Here is a 20,536-nt window from a genome sequence, read left to right on the forward strand (position 1 = left end):
CTGTCAGTCTGACCCAGACAGGCAATCCACAAACAGACAGAGTCACAGAATGGTTTAAGAAAAAAAATGCCCACTTTCTAAAAGTGGCATTTTGAAACTGACTATTTTAAAAACAACTTTACCAAAAGATGTATTTTAAAATTCCAAACTCCATATTTCTATCTGTCCCCAAGGGGAATCTGCAAAGGGCAGCCCCCATGTTAACCTATGAGGGAGATAGGCCTTGCAATGGTGAAAGCTGAGTTTATCAGTATTTCACTGTTATGACATGTAGAACACACCAGTACATGTCCCACCCTCAACATACACTGCACCCTGCCCATGAGGCTACCTATGGCCTACCTTAGGGGTGTTTTACATGTAGAAGAGGGGAAGGTTTAGGCCTGGCAAGTGAGTGCACTGGCCAGGTTGATTTGGCAGCTTAAAACTGAACACACAGACAGTAAAGTGGCCGGTCAGAGCCATGTTTTAAGTGCCCAGAGTAACACAAAACAGCAAAAACAGAGTCTAACACACAGTCAAAACATGGGAAGCAGAGCAAAAAAGACTGGGGAGACCACGCCAAGGATGCCAGGTCTAACATTGTTGATACTTGATAAAAGTACCCAGCCCTATATATATATATATGTGTGGATGTTAGTTTTTGCTTGTCTTCTTCTTCAGGGGCGAATAATTCTTCTTCTTGAATTCTCCAGTTGAGATGTTGGACTGAAGTTGAAGGTTCCTGATCTTCGGAGGAAGAAGTGGCCTTCCAAACATATGGCAGTTTCCACAAGATCAGATGGCGGTTCAGTGTTCTGCAAGTTCTAAATTGACTCTGTGTTCTTATTGTTTATGGCAAAGAAAGAGGACGGACTTTATTGTTGAAGCTATATATCGACAGGGAAGAGCCATGATTGAATGGCATAGTGTTCATGGGTTATGGAGTTTAACGTTTTTACTGTTTTGTATTGGTTGCTGTGTTGGCATTAAAAGAAAGAGAAAGCATAATTCCCGCCTCCGTGTCCTTGATAGAATCTAACATTTTCGATGCAATAGCTAGAAATTTTTTAATTCTCTACGTCTTCCAGCTCCACCCTTCTTGTCACTTCTGTTGTCATTCTTCAATGTTTTCTGCCTTTTCCTCCTGTAACAATAACAACCCTTTCTTTGTTCTTGTTTTTTTTTTTTTGTTTCATCTCGATTCAGTCCTTCTTCCATTTTAATTGTTTCTTTTTCATTTGTTTTAGGTTTCGGAAGTGGAGTGGAACAGATGGGAAGCTCAGGTATGTCATCAAGGCAGCATTCTGAATTTAAGGGTTCTCTTTTTTTACACTATGTAATGTCACTGCTGCTTATGTGCTATGTGTAGTAGTTATTCTGCTATGGATGTTGGAATCTACTGGGGTAGCTATAGGAGTTTTTATGCTAGAAAGATTCTGAACAAAGCACATTTTTTAATGTATGTGGTATATGCGCAGTGTAATCCTCGCCAAAAGCAGCTGAGTCCAATATGTAGTCAGTGTGTTATTGGAGTTAGCTGTTTTCTAAGAGAGAGGGTGGACTGTTGTTGCATCTCGATGTAGTGTTCTTTAAAGAATTGTGTCGTCAACTCTTTCCTAAACTGGAGCAGAATTGGGGCAGTCCTGATCAATATGGAATGTCATTCCAATTTCTTGTTTAGAAGCTGGAGAAAGCCTGTTGCCTTCATTTTAATTTTCTGTACTTCTCTGTCGCTAGTTTGAGGGTGTCCTGTCTGCAGGTGTGCTGAGAGGCAACTGGGATGGTGAGATTATAAGCAAGGTAGGCAGTTGTGCGGTTAATGGCGGCTTTTCAAATGATGAATGAAAAACTGAGGTGACACCAAAGTGGGTCCAAAAGGGCACCCTACATGTTTTTGCCCCATTCCTGTCAGAGACGCTTGGCCCACCCACACTTGTGTGGGTGCCCAAAGCAGAGTCAGCCTAAAAACATATAAAATGAAAAACTGAGGTAGAACCAATTTGGGTAATCTGCATGTTTTGAGCCATCCCTGTCTCAGGCGCTTGGCCAACCCACACTTGTGTGACAAGTGCGTGCAAACCCGAATGCCTTCCCGACTATAAGGATTCTTAAGAGATTAGAGACCCTTGGGAAGAGGATATTTTCTTCCACAAGGTTGGCTCTCCGGATGATCAATGCCATTTGTCTTTTGGGTCTTTACTCCCATGCTCTCTAGGATTCTGTAGCTCATATTCTCCAAGACATCAATCCTGTACTGACCCATGCCACACAGGATGGCTGCAACACCGCTATATTTACCATTTGTTGCGGCCTGGATACTATGGATTCATTCCACATGCCAAACCCTTTTTGTGTGCCCTTAGTGAAGCACAGCCACCTGCTCATTGCAGGCAGAATCCAACAATTTTTCTGGGCTGGCAAGCCCTAGCATCGGATAGGTGGGTCCTGCAAATTGTCCAGAAGGGGTTCCCTCTAACCTTCTTGACCATACCACCTACAATCCTTGCAACGACTGATGGAGGAACATCCATGCAAGCCTGTTTGGTCAAAGGGGCTGTCAAGAGGGTGCTGGCATCAGATGTGGGTTATACATGATACTCCTGCTACTTCCTGATGCCAAAAATGGGCAGAGACCATTGTCCTATTTTAGATCGGAGTCATTCTGGATACAATCCTGTTTCCTCAGAAAGGAGAGTGTAGGACATTCAAGATAAAGGACAAAGTTATGCTCCTGATCTTTCAAACTCTGTCCTGGTTTTCAGTAAGGTAGATTTTGAGGCTGCTGGAAATGATGCCCTGCTACATCCTGCTGGTGAATGACGTCAGGTGACAAATGCGGGCTGTACAGTGGGATCTGAAGTCAAGTCTCAGTGGGCCCAACATTAAGACAAGCATACTGACCATGTCCAGGTAAAAGAGGAGACTGCAAAGGACCTACAGTGGTGTTTGCTCGACTACAAATTGGGCCAGTGGCAGACCCCCGTCCCTACCCCAAACAGAGGTGACAGTGGGGACTGAAGCATTACTTCTGGGTTGGAGATGGCCTCAGTTAGTGTGGTGGAGATCAGAGGCCTCTGGTCTCCGGCGGAGACCCAGCTCCACATCAACCTTTTGGAGCTGTGAGCCATCCGCTTGTAGTTAAAAGCCTTCCTGTATTCCAATCAAGTGAAGACTGGCGCAGGTGCTAACAGACAACACCACCGCCATGTGGTATTGCAACAAACAGTGCAGGGTGGGGTTGTGGATCCTGTGCTGCGAGGCTTTGTGCCTGTGGCAATCCCTGGACCATTAAGAAATCTTCCTGCAGGTGAAGTACATGGCAGGATCTTTGAAAGCCAAGGCAGACAAACTCATCTGTTGATGCATACCGAATCACAAGTGACATTTACACCCAGAGGTGTCACAAGATCTCTTCCATGCATTGGGAGAACATTGGCACGATCTCGTCATCTCTTCCAAGAAACCACAATGCCAGTAGTTCTGCGTGTTGGAGTTCCCAAGGTGCATTTCTCTGTGAGACAATTTCCGCATACAATGGGACTTGGGCTACTATCTTCCTTCCCATCGATACCTCTTCTGTCCTGAGCTCTGAAGAAGATCTGGACCAACTGACCCAAGTCATACTATTGGCACTAGATGGAGCCGGGAGAGTATACTATCCACAGATCCTGGGCACTAGCATCTGTCCTCTGATCACGCTACCCCTCCAGGAGGATCTGCCATTGCAGAGTCCTGCACCTGGGTCTCTGCAATTTCAACTTTCATGTGGCTCCGACTGACCACCTTTGACCTTCCTCCAGTGGTAGTTGATGTCGTCTTGACACCCAGATCTCCCTTGACAAAAACTGTATACACATGTCTTTGGGATAAATTTGTGGTTTGGTGCAGTACACAACAGATACACCCCTTCCAAACCAGGTTACTTGATGTTTTGTTGTCTTTTCTGTCCCTTGCCCTGCATGGCTATACTTTGCACACAGCTAAGGGGTATCTTTCGACAGTTTCAGCCTTCTTTTAGTTGCTGAACCAGCCCTCATTATTTAAATCATCTTGGTGTGATCCATTTTTTTAAAGAACTCTGGCGTTTGTTTACTCCTTCTCCCTTTGTTATGCCGCAGAGTGATATTATCCTGGCCATCACGTACTTCATGTGTACTCCCTTTGAGCTACTGCACAGCTGTCCTTTGCAGCTTCTTGCCCTCTAGACCATGTTTCTTGTTGCCATAGTGCCAGCACGACAGCTGAGTGAGCTCCAAGCTCTTTCGTCAACCCGCTGTATACAACCTTATTGCCAGACAAATTGGTTCTGTGAACTCAGGCTTCTTTTCTTTAAAAAGTGGTGGCGCTGTTCCTTGTCAGTCAAACCATAACCTTGCCAATGTTCTATGCTCGGCCTAACCCTTCTAAGGGGGAGGCGAGACTCTGCCTAGACCCTAAGAGTCTGAGTTTTTACATCGACTGTACCAGAGAACACTGAGTGTACAATGAGCACTTTGTGGTGTTCGCTGGAGCGAAGAAAGGCAAAGTTGCTCAGAAAAGGATCATTTAGTGCTGGATTATGGGTTGCATCAAGAACTGCTACACCTTTGCTAAGAAACAGCCCCTGGAAGATTTAAGGGTTCATTCCATAAGAGCCAAGGCTGCTAGCATTGCATTTTCATGCGTAGTTACTGTCCTAGACATTTGCCAGGTGGCAATTTGGGCATCCCTCCATATTTTCACAAAGCATTACTGTCTGTACAGCTAGATTTGCCAAGAGAGGCATTCCACCCGCTCGATTCTACCAGACTTTTTGGTTTGAGCCAATTCACAGACCCATTTCAGAACAGGTATAGCTTTGATATATTTTCAAAAGATGAAGGATATGTGATTAGCGGTCTCTATCACAAGAACAAGTTACTTACTATTGATAACACTCTATCTGGAGGACACTCTGTCTAACTGCAGATTCCCCACCACCACTTCCATTCTCCCTGTTCTGGGAATTAGGCTCTGTCCTTTTAAAAAGATCCCAACTCTAGGAATCAGCACACTGGTCGAAGCCAGTTAGAAGCTGGGGCTCTGCATCTGGGGCTGTGGACAGCCTCAAAAGCAACTGATGTCACCAAGCCGGAGTGGCACCTATATTGGCTATGCACATTATTTCAAGAGGGGAATGACTTCAGTGCTAGTAGACTTACCTTCCAAATGTACATGGCCAACAGTAATCACAGTACTGTAACAATATTTTGTCCTATAGCATGACCCCCTTGTAAACAACTGTGTTAGCCAATTTACCACAAATACAAGAGAACCCTATAAAGGATCCAAACTTCTTTTTATACTGCAATGCACCCCAACAGACCAAGAACCCTGGGCTCTAAAAACTTGAAAGAGTTATGCATTGGCTTGAAATACATCTCTAGCCTCATCTGAAAGTTTTTTTAATCTTCTTGAAGCCCTTACAAGAAGGCATGGGGTTACCTTACCCTAATTGTCCACATCACAGCTGTGTTATTTTGGCTCTATTTTCACTTACATCTTTAAAATTGCATATCTCCGGTTCTACTGATTAATGTTTTATCATTTTGGCTTGTTTTATTTACTAAAACGTACTCCACTTTTTGAATCTGGTGGGGGATATTTCTTGTGTGGTGTTTTCATTTGATTACTGTGTGAAGTGTTGCACAGATACGTTACACATTGCCTGAATGCTCTGTGCCAAACTACCAGTGCAGAGATGAATTTAGGGTTTGCCTCTTACTTCACTCTGACAAGGATTGTGGTTCCTGCTTGAGAAGGTTTTCACCCCCCTCAACCAATATCCCAATTTCAGAGAGTAGTTGGGGAGGAGCGTGGCCACATACAAATCTATGAAATATATCTGTGTTGAAGATCTACTTTTATCTGTACTTAACTTTTTCTTTTCCAGCTCTGGATCTTTCATAGATGCACATGCTTGTATTAGAGTGGAACGCAGTACTGTCACTTTATACATGAAATGGGTTATAGATAAGATTGATAGAATCATCTTATTTAAAGAGATGACGCAGAACTACTTGTCTCACTGATATGTCTCTGTCTGCTACTGCTTCCAAGCAGCAGTGCTTTGTGAAGGTGTGTCTGTTCTTCCAATTTACCATACAGTAGATAGCCACCCGCGGCACTCCAGCATAAAATATTGGCAAGGCTGCCATACCTCATGTAGAGTGGGCTCAGACTGTTTTTGATAGCGCTCTTTTCTACTTTGCTGTGGTAAAGCATGATTGTCGCCAAAAAATCCAATCAGCGAGTAAACCAGTATCAACAGTTGGCAATTTTTTTTTTTTTTTTTTAGATTCCATCAAAAGTTCAGACTACTTGTATTAAACCCAGGAAAGAGGAGGGGGCCATACTTTATAGCCACACATTTGTCAAGGGTAGCCCACCGCTGCAATTGCGGCCTCCTTCATCCCACCACTGGACTCTGAGTACATGGCTGAAACATGTAGACATAGTTAGATGGTGGAGTTCTAAGTCTCAGTCTATCTCTAGTAACCTTTTTAATCCAGTTATTGTACTCACAAAATAATTAATACTTCGGGCTACTGAAGACTGTTTTAAGTTTTCTTTTCTCTGGCACTAGGAGATCCCCCTCTAAAATAGCAGAGAAAAGCCCTTGCTCCCAAAATATTAGTTGTGGCCCACTTGAGCCCATGTGAGTTCAGATGTGGGAAAAGCCAGATGTTAAAGCATGCCACAATTCTGTGGGTGACAGCTTTGCAATTCCCAGTGGAATATCTGTCTTAAATCAGTAATGACGGATATATCAAGCTGTCACATTAACTACCTGCAGCTTCTAGACATCAGGCTAGCCCTGAAGGCATTTCTCACATGTATTCAGAGGATAACAGTACTAATAATAACAGACATGCCAGCTATGTTTTGCATCTGGAAGCAGGTGGCACCCACTCCCTCCTCTGGAAATTTAGCATTTGGGGACCTGCACCAACATCCAACAGCTAGTGGAACATTTGCCAGGAGTAGAGAAATACTGTGCAGATCTGCTCAGTATGACCTAACAGCAAGTCCACCCACAATTTCTTCAAAGGTTGTTTCAAAGGTGGGGGGCTCCCACAATAGACCTATTTGCCACTCCTGAAAGTACAAAACGACAAAACTTTATATCCTGGTACCCTTACACCCCACAGTCCACAGAACTGGACAGGGACCGTTCCTCTACATAGTGGCAAAAATCAGAAATGAGTACATGGCATTCATCCTAGTGGTGCTGTATTATTCAATGCTCCAGGAGATGTCAGTTTCCAAGAAAATCTCCTATTGAGGCTGGACCTTCTTACCCAGCATCAGTGTCAACTCAAGCACCCAAATCCCAAACAGCCAAACCTTGTAATCTGGCACCTGAGTCCATAGAGTACTGCTACTACAACCATCCACCAGAATGCATGGCTATCCTACCGGACGAGCGAAAGCCCTCTGCCTTTTAGTGGCTAAGTGGAAAAGGTTTATGAATTACTGGATTGCTTGACAGTTATTGCCTATAAGAGTTTCTGTGCAGAAGGTGTTTTCTTACCTCCTGCACTTTTACAAAGCAGGCTTTGCTTACATTCCCATATGCTTCACTTAACTGCAGTTGCAGCTTACATTCCGAACAGCCTACATTCATCTCTTTTTATTATCTGTGTGATTAAGTCTTCATCGAGTTTCTGAAGAGGGTCATACAGCCAAATGCACCCCTGCACCTGTATGGCACCTGAATGTCTTCCTCCTTTTGAGCCTGGGGTTAGTCCTCCGTTTGAGTCCCTGAATTCATGTGACTTATAGTTCTTGTATTAGAAGGTGACATTCCTACTTGCAATAGCCTCCCTTAGAAGGATCAGTGAGCTCCAAGGTGTTACAGTACAGCAACCATTCATCCATGTTCCCAAAGCACAAAGAGAAGATATTTCTTTATACCAACCCTACATTTTGCTTCACCTTTTGACATGTGCTATACTATTGAGCTTCCCATCTTCTTCCCACAACAAGAGTCCTTAACAGAAAGGGCCCATAGCACTCTGGATGTCAAGAGGGTGTTCATGTATTACTTTGATTGAGCTAAGTCTATTTGAATGTGTAATCTGCATTTTTCTACCCTTTTCCAAACCCCACAGGGTTTGCACCATCTTGAAAGCTGGTGTTGCCAAGTGGATAGGTAAATGCATTCAAGCCTGTTATGTTTTGCTAAGGCATAGCACACACTACAAGAGCCTACTCTACATGCAAAAAGGATGCTACAGTAGTATTTTTTAGTATTTTTGTGCAACAACCCTCTTGCGGATAGCTGGAAGACAGCTACTTGGTCAAATTTCAATTCAAACAAAAGCAAGTTGCAAAATTCCTAGTCAAACAGCAGATGCCAGGAACATGCAGAGCATGTGAATCTCCAGCTTTACGAACAAGTGGTTACCGAGTACATTTTGTGTGTGTGTGTGAAGATATATATATGTAATATATATGTATGTGATACCTACTGATGGTCTCCTGTAGGTAGTTATAGTTAGGGCCTACTTTCCATTGAAAACTCATTTTTTGACCTGCCTATATCTTTGGCACCATTTTACGAAACGTTAACCAACCTGTGACCCAGGGACTACTACCTACCCGGGGAAAATGTAGTTAAAGGAATTCTAGGGGGCCATGTGCCCCCCGCAGCCCTGGGGACTGCCACCTCCTGGGGGCAATTACCATAATGTATGGGGCAGGCGTGCAGACCGCCCCACACTTCAGGGACTACCACCTCCCTGAGGCTCAATTAACTTGATGTAGGGTAACCGTGTCAGACCCCCCGGCCCTGGAGACCACCATTTTCACGGTGCAAAATTGAATGGAGGAGGTGGGCAGCTCCACCCCCCTTGTTGAGCCAGGCATGGGGCCCGCTCCTGCTTCATTCCTAGGTGCCCACCCTAAAAGCAAACATAACATCACTTTCAGCAAACAGCTCCCACTTGCTGAAAGCTTAGTTCTCATCTCTTTCCCTGCTCACAAACATGCACGCAGGGAAAGAAATAAAAAGATTGCTCCCGCAAGCAGGGAGCTGCTATTTAAAGGAGCTCCATGCTTGTGGGAGCAATGCCGGCTCCCGCAGGATGCAGGGAGCAGGCTAAGGCCTCGGGGTCACACTAGCAAGATGTTTAGTTGGAATGTCATAGTTACATTTTGATGCATGCACATCACATCTGGCCTACTGGTAAAGCTCTTGGACTGTCACTCAGTAGGTTGAAGGTTAAAATCCTGGTATCTCATGGCAGTGTGTCTGTTTATTTACTCTCGTTTTGAATGCTAAACATTTGTAGAGGTGGATTTTTTAATCTTTTTCTCATCACCAACGTTGGACTGCAGCCTAGTGGTTAGGTTCACAGACCCTCACACAGAAGCTTTAAATTTTTTAAACTTCAAATACTCAAGGTACATACAGAAAGGTGATCTCACTGTTTGTAGTTGTCAAATACATTTTTTGTTCAATTTGTCAGAACATTTCTCATTCCAAGTGGCTTGGAGTTCTGTGGTTGTAGGGAGTGAGCCGCAGGGCCTGGCGTAGGACGGTGGTTGGATTAACGTATGTTAATTAAAACGTCTTTACATTAAAAAAACATTGAAATTCACTAAAAATACAAAGGTTACATGGATGTTATAGTCGAGAAATAGAATTTTAAAAAAACATAGAACTTCACTTAAAAAAAACAAGGGTTACAGGGCCGTTGGAGTAAGACTCACAATTTGCGGTGTGCGAGTTATAAGTTACCTTAGGGCATGAGTTATAGTAAATTGAAATAACTATAACTGCTGAATTTCTATGTATTTGTACCTTTAAATTGTGGGCCTTAATTATTTTATGTGACTTTCTATGTTTTTTTTTAAATTCTCTTTTGTAACTCTAACGTCCCTGTAACCTTTGTTTTTTCTCAGTGAAAAATATGTAAATAACCTAGTGGCAGTACCCACTAGGTAGTTATAGTTAGGACCTAGTTCCTGTAGAAAAAGCAGTTTTTTACATGCCTATATCTTTGGTGCTGCCTGACAAATCGTAACAACATTTTCCCAAAAAATTCAACAGTCACGTCAGCTGCTGTCTGGAAAGGTTTGGGGTGATCTGTCAAGCGGCGGATTTGAAAATGGGGGGGTGAAAAAAGGACTGTTCCTAAAGGAGTAATTCCCATGGGGATTTCGAACCACGATAGTGCCCAAACTACTGGACGGAATTACAACAACCTTGGCAGGAAGGTAGCTCCTGGTCCAAAAAGAGACAGTTTTGTTATTTGGTGTAAATCCATTCAGTAGTTTTAGAGATATTAAAGAAAATCCAAATTTGTATATATAGGGATGCAAAGGATTCCCGGCCCCTTCCGATCTTGTGTTGAAATCATTTGGCTGCCAGCACTTCAGCAAGGAAGTGTTGGCAGCCATGTTGGGACTCGGCTTCATCCGAGTCCCAGAAAAAAAGGCAAAAAATAAAGAAAAGAAAAGGGACCAGGGTACGGACACCTTGAACCCTTAGCTCTGGTGGTGGGGTCCTACAGGGACCCCCCAGGGCTAAAAAGCACTTTTAAAAAAGTCTTTGCCACCAATTTGCGACAGGGTCGCGAATCCCCTGCAATTTTTTTTTTTTTAAATAGAGCACGGGCTTCTGTGCATCTTAAGGCTCAAACCTCCTCTTTGGAAAAGTCTTGGGAGGCATTGATATTTGTAATGCAGGGAGGCCATCTGCCCCCTCACTCCCCCCTCCCCGTCAGCCCCAGGGACCACCACTTCCCCGGGGCTAAAAACATTGTGTGTGGTGAGCCACTTGGCTTCCCACATCCCCGGGGACCACTACTTCCCCAGGGCTTCAATGTAATTCTCTGGGGGGGGGGGTCGAGCGGTGCTTTAATGTAACTCTGAGTGGGGGGGGGGCATGTGGCCCCCTCTGCAGCCCCTGGGACCACCACCTCCCCGGGGTTAAAAGCAAATCTAATGCGGGGGCTATGTGGCCCCCACTATAAAATAAAATATAAATGGTTAGGCTCTGCACCGGGAAATGGGGTCCCTGGGGACAAAATCAACCTGGTGAGAGGGACGGGTGGCCCCGTTCCCTAAAAAAATAATTAGGCCAGGCTTTGGGAGATAGAGTCCCTGGGGCTGAGATCAGCCTGGGGAGAGGGGCCATGTGGACACCCTCCCCCCAAAAAATATTAAATGTTTAAGCTGTTCCCAAGGGGATGGGATCCATGGGGCCGAAATCGGCCTGAGGGGGAACCATGCAGGGTTGGGTTGTTAAAGGGACTGGCCGCAGGCCAGCCCTGTGGGCAACCTCCACTGCGCACAGCAAAAGTCGTGTGGGGTTGGGTTGTTATAGGGGTCGGCCGCATCGCTTATCCTCAGGCCAGGCTCTGCAGCCAATCGGATGGTGGTGGGATTAACGTATAATTATGCAAATTTCTTCAAGCTTAAAAAACCCATAAAAGTTCACTGAAGAAAACAAAGGTTACAGGGACGTTATAGTAAGGGAACAGAATTAAAAAATAACATAGAAATTCACTGCCCTAAGGCAACTATAACTCACGGCCTAGCCATGCACTGCTAATTACCCCACAAATTACAGCACTCATGACATCTTTGATAACATCATTGCTAATGTCACTGTAACATCTGCAGTAAAAATATTGATCAGATAACTGTGAATGGCGGGGGCGCAAGTTATAGTTACCTTAGGGCACAAGCTATAGTTACTTGAGATAACTCTAACTATAAATGTTGAATTTCTATGGTTTGATACATGTAAAATGTGAGTTTAACTATAACGTCCCTGTAACCTTTGGTTTTTTAATGTAAATTTCATATGTAGATGTTTTTTCATTATAGTTTACTCACAGTAAAAATACATTTGAATGCCAGTGTATTTTCAACAAGGTGATGCAAATTGCAAATGCTGATGAAAGGAAGTGGGAAAAGCAAAATAAAATTAAAATATTCAAAAGTCAGCTGGTTCAGAGGGCCTGGTAACCCAGAGGAACACAAATTTTTCAAGGATTAAGTTTCTCTGCAAACAGCTTCCTGCACCTCAAAACAAGCATTGGTAATGCCGTTGAGTATCTCTCACCTTTATATAAATGTGAGATTGGATTACATTGCCAGTACTTGTATATAGTATTCTTCAGTGCCTGTCAAGATTGAGGTTGTATCTAACCCATTTCTGATGCAGTTTTTCCAGCGACCTCTAGGTGACACTGACATGTAGTAAGCTGGTCTTTATATGTGGCTCTGTTTTCCTATGACAAATGGTGGATCTATTGAAGGTAAAACCAAAAAGCTCCTGTAGGTGTGTCAAAACACAGAAAGGGAGGAAAGCCACAAATAACAGCAAGACAATTGAGACTGACAAGAAAGTCATCTGATTTTGAGCAAGGATTGGCTCTGTGGAGTATGGTATGTAATGCTGTATTGAGACTGCAAAATATCTGCTTCTGTGTGGTTAAATAGAAGATTTTGAAAAAAAATATGTTTTCTAAATGTTACTGTGTTAACAATAAAGTGATATTAAGCCGCAAGTGAGAGACTAATTAGGTTGAGGAAACGTGAAATGAGAATGCTGGATTAAGGAAGGGACCTCTCTCTCTCTCTTTTACTATATTTAGCCCTGAAAAATATATAATTCTATACATTTCTAAAACAATATGCCCCCTCACATTTTTTAAACACCAGTTTAATAACTACTTTTCCTCTTTAATGTGTATTTACTTAAGCCTATGTTTTACAAAATGCTTTGTATATTAACATGGCATCCAGGAGTTGCTAATATTTTTCATAAAAATATTATGTAAGCACTGTAGTTGCTCTTTAGTACTTTATGATGAAACTACATTTGAAAAGTGGAGAATCATCTGACAAGACTGCTGACATGGGAAGTATTTTTCACTCAGGACCATATTTGAGAATGTATAGAAAATGTTCCCTAGTTTTAGTTTTCTGAATCACTAATCATTATTCTGTTGACAAAATGGGAGCCATTTATCTTTGTTTACTGCATTTTTCTCAAAAGGAAATGCTTTCAAGCCTACAGCTCAGATTCTCACACAATACTAACAAGATATTTCTCACATTGGGCATGAACATTGAATGTTAGCATTCTTGTTGTTTAGTAAGTTTGGTGAAGCTACAGTATAACACTAGGTAATCAACTACCAGAGTGCTGCTGTTGTTGGAAGTAATTATTTTATTCATCATATGAAAATGTTGTTCTCACATGGTTGAGGGCGATACTTGTAAATTTATGGAAAATATGTCCTCATTTTAGCTTCTTTGAGCACAGACCATAATTTTCATTAGGAACAGTTTCCTTATGGTTAACTAAATCCTAACGATAAATACTTCATATTTGATTAAAATCAGTTATCACCCTTTTTGTGTTCTCCTTTTTGTGACCCTCTAAGCCAACTGTTCATGACAATGTACTTCAGTAGGACAAAAATGGTGGATACTTATTACCAACAAAATCCTACAGGTATGCTTCATGGCAATAGTCCCATAAAACACAATCTGACAAATAATTGTGTGAATTTCCCAACAAATTATAAGATTTTAAGGCACTGATGTTATAATAGCAGTTTACCTAGTGCAAGGACATTCCCACGTAGTTTCCTCAGACCCGCTGTCTCCACCCCAGTTACCCATTTGAGGATATTGCTAAATTACAATTCAGACTTCAAATCTCTTTTTATACTTACATGGCACATCACATTAGTTCTTCAAGTACTGTAGGACAACACCTATTTATACTGATGATAATTTTGTTGAACTGCTAAAATGTGGGAAAAGTCAACAGATTATTTTGGTCTCCATATCACCTGTGTCAGTCAGATTTGCCTCACACAGGAATTGCCTGAGGACCTGTAAGGGCTGATGAAGTTTGAAAGTGGTGAGCTGGGAGGTGTTGGAGGGGAGCACAGCATTGTGGAGTCTGGGTGACATTCCCCTGTGCAAATATTTTAAAAAATTATGCATTTTCCAGCACAGTCTTAAAATTAAAAGAAAACAAATCTATCATTTTCATACACTAGGCTTGTGCACAAGAACTCCCCCAAAAAAATTGGAGGAATCTGTGGCTTTCCAAGCAAGCCTGATTTTCCCCTCATTGATGTGTGCACCATGCAAAACTGTTTGGAATTGGTATTTTCAGTGCATAATTTGAGCCGGTGGTTGCAGATGAGGCCCACGGGCACTCATTTTTGGGGACTTTCAGTTATTTTTCCTTATCAGACGTTGACTCAGACCAAGAGTGGAAAAAACACAAGGGAAGAAGGAGGAAGACGGGAAAAACATGACGAATTGGGAATCCAGGAAGTTGCAAAAGTGATACGTTGCAGGGAATGTCTGATGGTGTATTAAAGAGGCATGAAATGGATTCAAGACTATGTAGCCTTGATATTCTGTAATTTGGTTAATTAGTTGCATACATTTACATTTCTAAGGAGCAGCAGCACCCTTCCTGACTGTCATACCCCTGGCTTCATAGCACAGGAGACCCGCCTGCCATACCCTTTTGGTCAGAGGCATCTGAACTTAGTCCAGCCACTAACCATTTGGCAATCAGAAAGGAATGCAGTGAAGGATAAAACGTTTCTAACTTTTTTTAGTAACAAGTTATTGTATTTTGCATTTGTGTTTGAAGGAACTCTGTTAATGAAATAAGACAGATCAATTTGACAAAATAATATAGGTTTAATCGATTTTCAGCTGGGAACGACAGGCAGTCTCAACATAGAGGCCATGACTGAAGGTCAAAGTTCTAGTTCACAAGCAGTGGTATTTATACTGTAAAAACCACAAAAAACTATGGTCACAAGTTCAGCATCGACGTAAGCAAGAACAAGCAATACAGATAAGATAATAGGGAAGAGGTACCTCTTGAAAAGAGCACATGCACGATTATTGGTCACCTCATGGGTGGGTAAGTAACATTGACGTCATTCAGCATCTCTAGCTTTCTGCATGACAAGTGATTATATGTTACGTGATGCTCATGGGAGCCCTGCCTTGTGCAAATGCTTATGTGACCCTTACACAGTTCCCCTCACCAAAATATGAATGACTTGTGGTTTTTCAGACCTTTGCGCTAAGGCAGGATACACACTTTTGTTCCACCCTGTTTGTGCTAAGTGAAGATTTTGAAAGCGACAGTTGGTGCAGCTCCAAAGAAAAACTCTCATTCTAATGTGGCTTGGGCCTCTTGTGTGTTTCAGCACAGCTAACTTAACAATGCAGCATGTGTATAATTTTCCTAAGTAATAAGTGTTTGTTTGCCCTAAATATGACCTGCCTTTTCTATTGAACCCACAGTCTGTCTTTTTTTAGCACGTCATGTATTAAGCCTTTCACTACTTACATTGGTTTACACCTATCCCTAGCCTAAAATGTTTGTATTGGGTTTTGGGAACTTATGTTTGTATGTATGTGATGTATATGATGTGTTCCTATTCTTCCTACATCATTCCCCACTCTCATTAATTATTCAACTACTTTTCCTACCTTCCCATCTACTAATGAAACTAGGGGAATCACCACATACCCACTATTCTATCCCTCCCAATTTAGCTTCATCCTTTGGCAACATGCTATTGTTACCTGAAAAATAAGACACATCAAGAGCAGCAACACAATCAAAGGCAACAAGGCCTTGAACAACCCCAACATCCAGGACGGCACCCATTCCAGCCAGCCCTTGAACCACCCATCAGGGGCACCCCCATCATCGATCATTTTCTTTTGTAGATCATGCAGTGTCTAACTGGCCTGAGTTAATGTCCCATTGTCCGCATCATTGGCCGGCACATAAGTACAACAGGCCGATCCAGTCTTCTTACACACCACTCCTTCCATGGCCGTCATTAAATCAAGTACATATCTGTGTTGCATTACCATCAGCCTAAGGGTTCGGAGTTCTTCCTTGATAGCATTGAACCCATCTTCGGTTGCATTTATGGTCTTCAGCAATTTAAAGCGCATGATCTGCAGCCAGCGTGCAGTTGCTTTCGCCTGAATAAATGGTAGGATGCTACCAAAAAAGATTTGATCATTAAATAGTCTATGTTCCTGTGGAACGTCTTTTCACACTGCAGTACCAAAATACTCAGTAGCTCTTTTTGTCCGGTAATGGTGAAGCAAGGTTGTTGGACGACTCATGGGATGGTCATGTAACTGAGAGATGTCCACACCTGGTATCACCAGGGAGGGGATGTGCAAAGTCAATAGGGAGCAGAGGCCATTCCAGTTCGGGGGTAGTTGCATGTGGAGCAACACATCCAGTAATGATCCATCAGGCTGGAGGTGCCACCCTGCATATCAGCGTTGTATGTGGTGATGTTGCAGTTGAGGTTACTCCTCACCTTCACTGTCCCATTCCCTCTGAAACTAAGAGAAAACTGTGTTAATTTCATTGCTATTCTAGGGTGTATGGTAGTTCCTGTCCATGTATATCTCTGTATGTTTGCATCCCATATTTCCTGACATTGGCCTACTATCTTATTAAAACTTAGTGGACCTTGTGTCTCAGTGCCATTCCATAATGATATTGCTCTACATATGAACTTGACCTCGGTATGCCATTAATCATGGGCAAATACTGATATTGTGATACTAAGAACTGGCCTGCCTGTGCAATCAAGGTACAGGGGTTTAGCTAAAGAGTTACTACATTCAGATGATGGGTAAGACCTTCCAAAAATACCTTGACGTATTACCCCTTTTTCCTAATCTGGATGAGACCTTTTTTGCCCTGCTTTCTTCATTTTTTATATCTCTTCCATTATCTCTTGTTTTTCTGTCAGGACTTGTAGGACTTTTGGGGTGGTGTCAAATCTAGTTGTGTTAACTAGTGCAGTAACAGGACTAAAGTGAGTTGGTTGTAGCTGTGCTCTCATTCTGCATAAAAATAGGTGCAGGAGACAATGTGTAATGTTTGGGGATACTGTCAGGGAGACCAGATCCTCGGGGCCTGCGCACATTCCCAACATGTCCACCACTAGACAGCTCCAAAGCTCTGATAGAAATATCACAGAGCCTGAGAGAGTCCAAGAGGGGGAAAAGGGGATTAGGTAGGGAACAGCTGGGAAGCAGACCTGTAGGAAGCAAGAGGTTAAACAGCACAATATCAAGATATAATCACATTGACTTTCAATAGACTATGGTTCTAAGAGTTCTCATACTGTAACCATGGATAACGTAAGAATTGACTATAACTAGACCTCAAGAAATCTAGGTACCTGGAAAAAATCAAGAATAGGTTAATACAATGTTTCATATGAGCTTTTCATGAAATATCACATACTGTCTATAATACAAGAACCTTCTAGAATAAAGTTTCAGAACAAACATTGCATTTGTACATGAGGACAAAGGCTATCTGAAAACATTCCCTGGAAACAACAGGAATTGTACTAGGGACCTAATTTGCACAAAGAATGTCGCACTTTGAATTAAGCATCTTCACAGAAAATCCAAAAGCTCAAGATAAATGTGTGTTCCTCAACAAACACAACACACCAAAGTTTTCAATGCCATGAAATGATCGCGCACACTGTTGAACTAAGAGCCAAGCGCTTTATGCCAGGGTTGAATTGCGCACACTGTTGCAGATTCAAACAAAAATATGTAAATGCAATGAAATGATCGCGCACACTGTTGGTGATCTGAATGCCAAGGTTTACATGAGATAAATGAATTGCGCACACTGCCAATTCAAACAAGAATATGCAAATGCCATGAAGTGATCGCGCACACTGTTGCCGATCTGAATGCCAAGGTTTACATGAGAGAAAAGAATTGCGCACTCTGCCGATTCAAACATGAATATGCAATTGCCATGCAGTGATCATACACACTGTTGCCGATCGGAATGCCAAGAGTTACATGAGACAAATGAATCGCGCACACTGCTGATTCAAACAAGAATATGCATATGCCATGAAGTGATCGCGCACACTGTTGCCGATCTGAATGCCAAGGTTTACATGAGAGAAATGAATCACGCACTCTGCCGATTCGAACAACAATATGCAAATGCCATGAAATTATTGCACACACTGTTGCTGATCTGAATGTCACGGTTTACATACCAGGAATGAATCGAGCACACTGCTGATTCGAACAAGAATGTGCAAATGTCATGAAACGATCGCGCACACTGAAAGTTTCACAACAAGGCCCAAAACTCGAAAGTCTTTGAGAACGGGGTTGGGGGCCCAGCCTGACCTCTGCCTTACCACCCTGCTCAAGGATCACCAATATAATGAGGGCAGGCCTGGAACATCAAGGTAGGCCTCTGGAACAGGAGCTCAGGAAGTTGCTGCTGCTCTGCATCGGGACCTCTGAATAGTGAGCACGTGGAGCTGGGCTGGCTCTCTTATATAGAGTCTGGCCCAGCCCACAAACCACACCCAGTCATGCTGCAGGGAAAGCTTCTAGAAGGTCCTAGAAAGGGACCACACCCTAACATACTCAGTAAGCCTGCAGGAATACCTTGCAAATGAACAGTTATTGCAAACATCATTAATAGTGTTTTTCAAGGTTAAACTCTGCAATGCAAAAGGTTAACATATTGCATATAGACACAATGCATGAATTATGCTCTTGCATAAAGACTGGGTTTTTGCATTTTTGTTGCCCGTAGAGCTCGGACTGTCCTGATGTTGACAGATACCTCTTTAGGGAGATGCAATGTATCTACTCCAGCAGCATGGGGGATGAGAGAGCATACATAACAACTGGAGTTGGACGTGGCTGTGCCTATACTCTGCATGTGCTGGTACCACATATTATCAAACAAAGCAGTATGGAGAGGGTGATTGTCAATATCATTATCAACAGTTCAATGCATGCATGTAATAATTGATATAGGATCAAAAAAATAAAAATATCCAAGGGCTAAAAACATCAATATCAGTGCACTGAGGAGGAAAAACAAACAAAGAAGAATTGTCTAATATTGGAGCTTTAGAGGGAGGCTTTACTCCGGTTGCTTCTCCTGTTCTCCCCCTTTTTTTCCTGCTCGGTGTCCAAAGGGATGGATGGCATGGTCGGGGCCAGGCGGATGTCCTGAAGGTGGTACCATGGTTTGTGGCCTTGGACTTTCACTGCTGTAGTCGTGCTGTCTGCCACTGGGAAGGGTCCATTGAATTTGCAGTCTTTCCACTTCCTTACAAAACTGCAAATATATACAAAAGTTCCCAAAGGTAATGGTGTTTGTTGATCCTTTACAGGAGATGCGTGGGCGTGCTTATTGGTTGCATGTGTAACCTGTTCAGAGAAGAACTTTGCAACTTTGGTTAGCTCAGACATGGGTTCATTCATTTTAGTTTGTACAACTTCAGGTGCACTCTCAGTCTCCAACTTATGTCTAGTTGATGGCACAAATGTGCTCATTGTTCTACCTCTCACTATTTGATGAGGAGTCAAATGGTGATCTGATCCTGGGGTATTTCTCAAAGCAAAGAGTGCTAATCGGAGACAGTATAACAATTTCTTTTTTTTAATGTCACACATAGTTTACTTATTTTGTTCTTGAGGAGGCCATTAAGGCGCTCCACAATTCCATTGCTTTGCGGATGATAAGCTGAGGACAATTTGTGTGTTATTCCTAACAACTTGGTGAGAAAATATATTATTGATGAAGTGGGTGCCATTGTCAGATCTGATCCCCTCAAGGACACCCCACTGCGGTATTACCTCACGGATCAGAAAATTAGCAGCAGACTTAGCATCACAGTGAACACAAGGTCCTGCTTCAATCCATCTTGAGAATGGGCAGACTACAACTATAAGATAGCGATAATGATTGCATCTGTCAATCATATCAATATAGTCAATGTGCAGTTCCTTAAAGGGACCTTGTGGGCGAGGTATTGTGGAAGCTATTACCTTAAAGGTGGGACTTGGTGAATACTGCTGGCACACTGTGCAGGTGTGTATGTACATTGTAATCATCTCATGTAAGTTGGAGGGACATATTGTCTCTAGCAGTATGTGAAGGAAGATGTAGCTGGTTTCAGTAGCAATGCTTGGGGCATGACAGGCTTCCCTGTTGACATCTGTCTGTATATTAAATCTGTTCCTGTCTGTGTGCATCCTCTGGCTTCCCACAACTGTTTCTCATGCTCTGGTGCATTTTCTTGTATCTCTCCTATATGCAGATGAGCTGTCTCTGTGTAATGTCTGGATGCATTCAAAGGGTCTGAAGGTGTCAATGTTTCACTAGCGAACAAAACTGTGGTATGTGTGTTACTAAGAGGGCGTGTTGCTGCATCTTTGGCTGCCCAATCAGCCTGGGCATTTCCACAGGACACAAAATCCTGAGCATTAGTGTGGGCTGTGCATTTCACTACTGCAACTGCATGTGGCAGTGTTAAAGCTTGTATCAAGTCCTCTAAAAGGGGGCGTTGCATGACAAGGCTTCCATCAGACTTGAGAAATCCACGTCTGTTCCACTGCATAATGCTGGAATGCACTGTCGTAGTGACATAGGCTGAATCAGAGTATACTGTTATTGTTTCTCCTTCCCCTTGTT

At 42.7% G+C, this 20,536-nt stretch overlaps 1 protein-coding gene across 3 annotated transcripts in view; it reads left to right on the top strand.

The window, feature by feature from the left end:
* LOC138287875 (POC1 centriolar protein homolog B-like) overlaps positions 1-20,536 on the top strand; it is a 1,054,814-nt gene that overhangs the window by 823,450 nt on the left and 210,828 nt on the right. For all 3 annotated transcript variants that reach the window (XM_069228819.1, XM_069228820.1, XM_069228821.1), the window contains one exon: positions 1,230-1,265. In XM_069228819.1, the coding sequence (XP_069084920.1) occupies positions 1,230-1,265 (36 nt within the window). The remainder of the gene's footprint in view (positions 1-1,229; positions 1,266-20,536) is intronic.

The sequence above is a fragment of the Pleurodeles waltl genome, chromosome 4_1 (assembly GCF_031143425.1).
Source record: "Pleurodeles waltl isolate 20211129_DDA chromosome 4_1, aPleWal1.hap1.20221129, whole genome shotgun sequence".
In the NCBI taxonomy this organism is placed as follows: Eukaryota; Metazoa; Chordata; class Amphibia; order Caudata; family Salamandridae; genus Pleurodeles; species Pleurodeles waltl.